Here is a 9,775-nt window from a genome sequence, read left to right as displayed (position 1 = left end):
AAGAACAAGTTTTAGGCTTAAGGATTGCTTGTGCCTCAAATTCCTGGGCTCAAGCGATCCTCCTACCTCAGCCTCCTGAGAAGCTGGAACGACAGACACACACCACCATGCCCGATTAAATTTTCTTTTTTTTGTAGAGATGGGGTTTTGCTTAGGCTGGTCACAAACTCCTGACCTCAGGCAATCCTCCCACCTTTGCCTCCCAGAATGCTAGGACTATAGGTGTTAGCCACCACACCTGGTCTATATCTATACCTTGATTGCCGTAGTGGCTATCCTAATGCATATATTTGTCAAAACTCATTGAAATGTTCACTTAAAAGGGTAAATTTTACAGCATGTAAATTACACTTCAATAAACATAACTAAAAAAAAAGTTATCCCAAGTTAAAAAAATTATATATTTCACTATTGACGTTCTACAATTTATACAAGCTTTTGGATTTTGTTATTTAAAAAAAATAATCTTCCTTTCCTTGCTGTTGGAAGGGCAGTTGACACAGTAGCTCTGGAGGGGAGATGAGGCTTGTGGAAGCCCTAAGCTAAGGAGGGAATCCATGTGGTAGAGAAATGGCCAAATGCGTTGAGTCAGAGCCTGAGAGTCAAGGCAGGAGGGGCAAACTGGCAGAGGGTACTGGGGTGCAAACAGAGTGAGGAGGATGTCTTACAATGGAAGCAACCCACTGCGGGGTATCAGAGCCTGCGTGTGGTGAGAAATGTCTGTAGACAGTGGGAAGATCAGTATCGGGAGTCAGAGCCAGAGCAAGCTGGAGAGAGTTTCACTGTATTGAGGCATTCTGGTATGGACTCTTAGATCCTGACAGGGGTAGGGGGATGGGAGAGATGGAATGAAGAAGCTAAGCCCCAGCAGGAAGAGAAGTGAGTGGTGGTGAAGATGGAAGACTGAACAAATAAGTAAATACATTAAGGATAATAATGGAAACCAGATTTCTGTCAGAGAACACAATAATATGAAAAAGGAGAAAACGAGAATGGACCCTGGATTATTTGACTTAAATAGGAGGTATCAGTGTGTGAATTCATAGTTTTCAATACACGTAGATAAGTAAAGAAATAAATATAGATGTCAATGTGTATGTATATACATACATATATTCCCCAGCTCCAACCATTAAGACGGGCTGGGAGTAGTAACAATCCATCAGCAATAAATACATTAGCACTGAGATCTTAGCTTCTAAATGTCATTCTCCATTAAAAGGAACCAGGGATCCCTGGAGAAAGGGCTGACTCCAGGGTCAGGGAAAGTACAAGACAAGCCGGGAACTCCTTCTCGTGCCAAAAAAGTAAAAAGACATTCTCAAAGAATAATGGGGACATGTGGTTAAGAACACAGAAGCCAGCTTGAATAGCTCCCATTGGCCAAATGACAAACAATTTGAATATCAAAATAAATAGTGCTAAGGTCTGAATATTTGTCTCCCCCCTCAAAATTCATCATTAAAATCCTAACGCCCAAGGTAATGATATTAGGAGGTGGGGCCTTTGAGAGGTGATTAGGTCATGGGGATGGAACCCTCATTAATGGGATTAGTTCCCTTATTAAAGAGACCCAAGAGAGCTCATTTGCCCCTCAGGCCATGTGAGCTTAAAGTGAGAACATGGTTGTGAGGAAGCAGGCCCTCCCTAGACACCCAATTTGTCTCAACCTTAATCTTGGACTTACAGCCTCTAGAACTGTGAGAAATAAATTTCTATTGTTTATAAGCCACCCAGTTTGAGGTACTTTTGTTATAGCAGCTGGAACAGATTTGAGACAAATAGTAACAGAATATAATCCACTAAAAAAACAGAAAACCATGAATCTATGTAGATGTCAATGAATAAATGACATTAAGAGTTTGTTGAAGAACAAAATGTTTACATAGTTTCGAAGTACTCCTCACAAAAACAATTAACTATTAAGTATTAACTTTACAGTAGAGAAGCCTGGCAGACATTGCTTATATCAAGTAATTGAAGTGAAAATCACCAATAATGAGACAAAGTAAACTTGTACACCACATGACAGGATGCAATGATAATCAGTTCTGTGATATACCCTGCCCAAGTACATAATAACCTACATGTATCTAATCATGAGGAAACAGACAAATCCCAAATTAAGGAGCATTCTGCAAAACAACTGACCTGTAATTGTCTAAAGTGTCAATCAAGGTCATGAAAGAAGATGAAGGAACTATTCCAAATTGAAGGAGACTAAAGAGACATAACAAATGAATGCAACACATGCTTCTGAACTGGATCCTTTTGCCAATAAAGAGATGAACAGCACAATCAACAAAACTTGAACCAGTCTGAGAACTAGACAGAGCACTGTATCAGTGTTAATTTCCTATTTTGGTGATTGTACTGTGAACATAAAGAGGAATATTCTTGTTTGTAAAAAATGCACACTAAAGCATTCTGGGGTGATAGGGCATCAGGTCAGCAGCTTCCTCTCAAATTGTTGTTGGCGGGGAATTCTTTGTACCATACTTGCAACTTTTCTGCAAGTTTGTTACTATTTCAAAATTGTTTAGAAGTGTGGGAAGAGGGGCAATGTCCTTAAAAACTAAAGAAGGGGCAGGGCCCAGCAGCTTATGTCTGTAATCCTAGCACTTTGGGAGCTGAGGTGGGAGGACTCCTTGAGGCCAGGAGTTTGAGACCAGGCTGAGCAAGAGCAAGAGCAAGAACCCCATCTCTAACAAAAAAAAAAGAAAGAAAGAAAAAGAAAAATTAGGTGGTCCATGCCTGTAGTCTCAGCTACTCTGGAAGCTGATGCAGGAGAATCACTTGAGCCCAGGAGTTTCAGGTTGCAGTGAGCTACGATGATGCCACTACACTCTAGTATAGGTTGACAGAAAGAAACCCTGTCTCAAAAAAACAAAAACTAAACAAGGTTTAAAAAAAAAAAATTGTGATTCACCACACTTAATCTTGGTAGGAAAGAGACATCAGACTATGCAAACTTACTAGGAGATAATACAAAATCCTGCTGCCAGAAGATACTTTAAATATACCCCACCCCTTCTCTTAACAACCGACCTTCATCAGATCATGAATGGTGGGCGATAAAAGAATATGAAAGGCTACCACTAAAGGAGAGTAGGTTCTTAGGGGAAGAATAATGAAAGGCAGTCGACCAAGAGTGGGTAGAACAATGGTATTCTGGTGCTACCAATGGCTATTACCATCAGCGAAACACAATCTCAGCATCTTCTCCGGAAAATGAAGGGGGCTGTAGAGCTCCTTGCAAATGTCTAGAATTACCATGAAATAGAAGTGCTTCCTCTTGTTCTCTGAGAATTCGTATTGCTAAAATTAAAAAAAAAAAGTGCTTCCCCAGATTAATTTGCTACATTATGCTTAGCTATATAGTAACAGAGAAGAATATAAACACAAAAATAACCGTGTCTAAACCCAGAATTCTTCAGTTGTGGAAGTCCATCAATTAGAGTGTAAAATGCAATCCGTTTGCCAAACTGTTCCTCACGGAGAAAATTTTGTAACGAATCAAAAAAAACAATTAAAACACCCATTAAAGTGAAACAAGATCATCTTCAGCGGTCAGCTGGCTGTCCTTACTTAAAAGGCATTCTTGTCTTTCTGAAATGCCTGTCACATTTGTCCTGAAAGAACAGGGAGCATTTCCTAGAAATGTTTAAAGGTGCAAAGAATCCTTTCCCCTTCCCCGGTACCACGCATTCACTGGGGCGGTCACTAGGCCCCCAACAGCGCGAGGGTGAGGTAGTACCGGACTCTCGGCACTTCCTTTCGGAGAGGACAGCCCCTTGCGTCACTCGTTACTCACTCAGGATGCAGGGCAGAAGTTTATCCCCGAGGAACTTAGCACAGTTGGCTCCCGCCCTCCCAGCCCTGCGGTCCTGGGCCCAAACTCAGGGCACTGTCCCCGGTACCCGGCCATCTCCACAGACAGGGTCGCGGAACCCAGACTCGCCCTTGGCTAGCCCAGCTGGTCCGCCCACGGCCTGGGCAGACGCGGCCTTTTCCCTCTTCCTCCCGTCGTGCTGGTCCCTCACGCCCACCACGAGGCTCAACCCCGCCAAGAAGGCCGGACGCCGACCGCCGGCTCCTCTGCGGCCCAGCCCGGCCCTCCCCGCCTCCTGGCCCCGACGCCCAGCCCCGCTGAGCCCACTGGACAGTGGCCGGGGGGCGGGGAGGCGGGGGCGGCGCCCGCCCCACACCCTTACCTGGCTTCTCGTGGTCGTAGCCTACCACGATGAAGTAGTCGGCCAGCCGGGCCATGACCGCCACCGCCGCGCCCGGGAAGTGGGTCCCCGTCGCCGCCCTCGCCGCCGCCGCCCACCCGGCCCGGGAGGGCTCAGCATTTTCCCTGCAGCAGCAGTAGCGGCAGCGGCGGCACTTCAGCCATGTTTGACAACCGAGGCGCGCTCTGCGCCTGCGCGGCGTCTCGAGCCCGCTCCTCCCCACCCCCACCCGCGCTGGCTCGGTAGCCCTCAGCTGGGGCGGCGAGCCCACCCCCACCCTGGGCGGGAGGCTAAGATTTGCCCGGCTTGTGAAGTGAGCGGCGGGGCGTGTTCCTGCCACGCGCCAGCACCGCAGCCGCTGGAGGTGGTTCACTTTGAGGCCTGGCTGCCCCTTCACGGCCTCCCTCCCTCTCCCTATTTTTCCTAAAGCAGGGGTCCTTCCTTCCGCCTTCGCTATTCTTTCCTTTTGGATTTAAGAGAATGGACAAGGAGAGTTAGAAAGTTTGCTTCTTCGCCTGCTCACCACCACCACCAAAAATGAAATTCTCCCGCCCTCGGCTAGAAGCAAGGAATTTGCACCGCCAGGGCTTTTGCTGCACGTTTCCTGTTTATGTTGTGCAGATGGGAATTTTAGAAACATGCCACCAAGCAGGCGGGGGAGGGAGAGGCTTTTGCGCAATCCTCAAAGGCGCCTCGGGTTTCAATGCTGGGTGGGCCGGGGGCGGTCGGCCTGGGCTTCCCCCGAGCCCGGGGAAGCCAGATTCCACCGAGGAACGCGGCATCCCCGGGATCCTCCTGAACTGGGCTGGTCTCTCCCTAGGGAGCCCCGCCCGCCTCGCCTTGCTTCCCTTGCAGCGGTCCCAGGGCTCTTGCAGCCAGAGTAGGTGGTAACTTCCAACTTCCCTGCTCAAACACAAAATAAAATGAATTGGTGGATTTTATCATCCAGTCTCGGGATTATCTAAGTCGCTTGCTTTTTTGTTGAACCTCCTGTTGATCGTTTCGAATTTGGCTGGTGCGACATTTAGAAGAGCTTACTGTGTCATTCGTTAATAAAAATGAAGATTTAATAGTAGAATATGTACACATGGTAAAGCAGAGATTTGGAAATCAACATGGTTTGGAAGTTCTCTTCGTGGTTGCTTATCACTGCTCACCATTAATTGAGGGTTTGATCCTTCACATTATAAGAGCTCTTAGCAAAGTGTCTAGAGTGTAGTAGGTGCTTAACCAATATTTTTAATGAGTAAGTGAGCGATTTCCCCCCAACTACCAGCAAGAAGCTGCAATGGCTCCAACTCTGAACTGAAAGTCAGGAGAGTTGCCATCTCAGCTCCTGAAGATTTATTATACTGTAATTGACTATTTCCCCTTTCTGCGCCACACTCTTCATCTACAGATTGAAAGGGTTCGGCTGCACTGGAAGAACTGAAACTGAAGGAATACTTTAACTTTAGGATCTCTGTAAATTGATAATGGTCAAACTGAAACAGCTTAAAAATTGCAGGGGTGGAGGGAAGATAGATTGATCTCTAAAATAATTAAATTTAAAAAAACCACCTCAACCACACCCCATGGAGAAATCTCTCTGTAACTTCCCTGAGAATTCATCATCCAATTTGATCACTTTCAGTAAAGAGTAATCTTACTTCCTTGGGAGGCTGGATTAAACAGCCCTATTGTTAGAAAGTTCTTCCTTATTATGTCAGAGTTGTCCTACTGTAAATTCCCCTGATTCTGCTCTCTGGAACTATATAGAAAAAATAAAATCCACTTTTGTATGACACAGCCCTTTGGATTTTGAAGGCAGCTGTTTTTTTTTTTTTTTTTTTTTTTGAGACAGAGTCTCACTCTTTTTGCCTGGGCTAGAGTGAGTGCCATGGCGTCATCCTAGCTCACAGCAACCTCAAACTCCTGGGCTCAAGCGATCCTACTGCCTCAGCCTCCCGGGTAGCTGGGACTACAGGCATGCGCCACCATGTCCGCCTAAGTTTTCTATTTTTAGTAAATTTTAGTAGACGCTCTTGCTCAGGCTGGTCTCGAACTCCTGAGCTCAAACAATTCTCCCACCTTGGCCTCCCAGAGAGCTAGGATTACAGGCGTGAGCCACCGTGCCCGGCCTGAAGGCAGCTGTTATATTCCTTCCTGATTTTACTTTTTTTTAAAATTGGGATAGAATTTACATATCATAAAATTAACCATTTTAGAATGTATTTAAAATGGTATTAAGTACATTCACAATGTTGTACAACTACCACGTCTATCTAGTTACAAAACATTTTCATCACCCAAAAAGAACCCGACAACCATTAAGAAGTCATTCCCATTCCTCCCTTCCCCAGCCCCTGGCAACCACCAGTTGGCTTTCTGTCTGTATGGATTTGCTTATTATGGATATTTCAGAAAAATGGAATCATACAATATGTGACTTTTTGTGTCTGGGTTTTTTCATTTAGTATATTGTTTTCAACTTTCACACACGTTGTAGCCTCAGTACAATTTGTAGCATCAGGTTGAAGTATCAGTACTTCATTCTTTTTTATGGCTGAATAATATTCCATTGTATGTGTATACCATATTTTGTTTAGCTATTGATGGACATTTGTATTGTTTCTACCTTTTGGCATTGTGAATGGTGCTGCTATGGACATACATGTACAAGTATTTGTTTGAGTACCAGTTTTCAATTCTTTGGGGTATATTCCTAGGAGTAGAATAAGTGGATCATGTGGCAATTCTATGTTTAACTTTTTGAGGAGCCACCAAACTGTTTTCTATGGTGGCTGTGTGATTTTACATTCTTGCAATGTGCAAGAGTTCTAATTTCTCTTCATATTGGTCAACACTTGTTTTCCTGTTGTTTTTGTTTAACAAAACAAATAGATACTTTAGTGGTATTCCATTGTAGTCCTAATTTGTATTTCCCTAATGACTAATGATGTTGAGCATCTTCTCACGTGTTTATTGGCCACTTCTAAATCTTCTTTGGAGAAATGTGTATTCAAGTCCTTTGCCATTTTTATTTTTTATTTTTATTTATTTTTATTTCAGGATGTTATGGGGGTACAAACATTTTGGTTACAAGTAATGACTTTGCCTCACCCAAGCCAGGGCTAGAGGTGTGCCCTCCCACCATACAGTGTGCACAACTAACTCACCGTTAGTTGTGAGTTTACCCACCCCCACTCCCCCACCTGACTGACACCCAGTGAATGTTACTACCATGTGAGCACCTTAGTGTTGATCAGTTAGTACCAATTTGATGGCAAGTACATGTGGTGCTTATTTTTCCATTCTTGTGGTACCTCACTTCGAAGGATGGGCTCAAGCTCTATCCAGGACAATATGAGAGGTGCTAGATCACCATTTTTTTTTATTCTTTGCCCATTTTTTAATTATTTGTCTTTTTGTAGATGAGTTGTAAGAGTTCTTTATTCTAGATGCTAGTCCTTATCAGATCTGTGATTTGCTGATATTTTTCTCACTCTATAGGTTGTCTTTTCATTTTTCATTATCACAGCAACCTCAAACTCCTGGGCTCAGGCAATCCTCCTGCCTCAGCCTCCCAAGCACCTGGGACTACAGGCATGCGCCACCATGCCCGGCTAATTTCTCTCTCTATTTTTTTAGTTGTCTGATTAATTTCTTTCTATTTTTAGTAGAGATGGGGTCTCGCTGTTGCTCAGGCTGGTTTCGAACTCCTGACCTCAAACAATCCGCCCACCTCGGCCTCCCAGAGAGCTAGGATTACAGGCGTGAGCCACGGCGCCTGGCCTGGCCTCACAAAAGTTTTTTAATTTTGATGAAGTCTAATTTTTTAGCTTGTTTCGTATGCTTTTAATGCCACATCTAAGAATCCATTGCCAAATTCAAGATCATGAAGATTTACTCATGTTTTCTTCTAAGAGTTGCATAGTTTTAGCTCTTCTATTAATATTTAGGCCTTTGATCCATTTTGAGTTAATTTTGTAGTGCTAGGGGTCCCATTTTATGATACTTTTTAAATGTGTTGATTTTTATTTCACTTGCAAGTGTTGGTTTAAATTATTTTAACTTTTTTTTAAATCAAAATTTAGTTGTTTTTAAGCCTAGAATCAAATACGTTCTGCTTTTAGGCATATTCCATCTGTTAAGGTCATAAGTAGACTGCTAGTTCATTTGCAAATAGGCATATTGTAATATAATGATTTTGACATATCCCAGGTATTTGTAGAAAGGCACTGCAAGTTTGTATATATATAAGAACATATTTTGCATACACTGAAGCTGTGCTTCGCTTCTCAGGCAACAGCTGCCAGCCTGCTGAAATTGATAAGCCCTGATGAGGCAACCTGATTACTGAGGTTGGCTGAAGGCCAGACCATCTCCTAAGATAACCACCTTCACCTTTCACCAAAGAGAGAGGGAGTAAAGCAAGACCAGATTTGTTTTTCTGAAGACCGCAAGAGCAGGAAGTGAGGAAGGGTATGTAACATAGTAATGATGTGTACCTAGGCACCTAGCAGATGTCTGTCTTTTTTGCTTTAGAAGACAAAATGGAGCTGATTACCAGTGAGCAAGGCTTATCAGTGGTTGCCCCTAGTGGGCTATTGTGGGGTGAGTGGTCAATGTGTACAGTCATTTCAAGTGCTTGCTGTGGTTAGCCACTATAGTTCAAGGAGGGAGTATGAGAGTTAGACTTAACCAAACATCCACAGGCAGGGCAAGGGCCTCTTCACCTTGTCTCTACCAACCCATAACAAAGGAGACAAAGCAGCTGTGATGGAAAATTCCCTGATTCATTGCTACATCTTCAACCACTCAATTACCTAAGCAAGGATCTTAATGATTGTTATCCTTGACAGTTGCCTCTTAGCCCAGCATTCATCACTCAGTCCTATTGTTCCTAGTTCTCAAATATGTCCACTTCTCTCACCCTCACTGCCACCCCACTAGTCTGAGCCATTATCACCTCCTACTTCGATTATTGCAATACATTTATAACTAGTATCCCAGCTACATTGGTAGTCCCAGGCTTTCTATATAGGTAAAACTTAAGGACAGTAAGCAAGCTATTGAACCTGTCTTAAAATTAAACTTGTATAATAAACACACTATTTCTACCTTGAGTGTATGTTGGGGTACAGGGAAGAGGCTTCAGAGATGGCTGGTGGAAAGTGTCCTGCTTTCACATGTGTGATGAAATCTTATGGTTGAATCTTAACACTCACTTGGAGTATCTCTGACATTAGCAGCTACAGTATAAATAGGTACTGTGAGAGTTTGTAAGGCTGTTCTTACTTAGATTGCATATTTGGTGGGCAGGACTGGCTACATAATTTGTGGAGCCCAGTGCAAAATGAAAATGTAGTACCTCCTGTTCAAAAATTATTAAGAATTTCAAGACAACTTCAGCAGATCAGCAAGCCAAGCGGACCCTTCTGAGTGCAGGCCCTTCATAACTGACCCAGGTTCATGGGTACATGTCCGTGCACCTGGCTCTGTTGGTGCAATTTGGGGTGAAGGGATTGTGTGTATGTGTGTGGGGGGCAGGAGGTGTAAGA

General features: G+C 43.7%; 1 protein-coding gene across 1 annotated transcript in view; it reads right to left on the bottom strand.

The window, feature by feature from the left end:
- The window catches only part of SBF2 (SET binding factor 2), a 518,495-nt gene extending 514,113 nt beyond the window's left edge, over window positions 1-4,382 (bottom strand). Inside the window, exon 1 of the mRNA XM_012654180.1 lies at window positions 4,215-4,382. Within this exon, the coding sequence (XP_012509634.1) occupies window positions 4,215-4,269 (55 nt within the window). The 5' untranslated portion in view covers window positions 4,270-4,382. The remainder of the gene's footprint in view (window positions 1-4,214) is intronic.
- Window positions 4,383-9,775: the final 5,393 nt, after the last annotated feature.

The sequence above is a fragment of the Propithecus coquereli genome, unplaced genomic scaffold (genome assembly GCF_000956105.1).
Source record: "Propithecus coquereli isolate 6110/MARCELLA unplaced genomic scaffold, Pcoq_1.0 Scaffold44, whole genome shotgun sequence".
In the NCBI taxonomy this organism is placed as follows: domain Eukaryota; kingdom Metazoa; phylum Chordata; class Mammalia; order Primates; family Indriidae; genus Propithecus; species Propithecus coquereli.
Note: the sequence above shows the minus strand (reverse complement) of the source record. Positions and strands in the feature narration are given on the sequence as shown.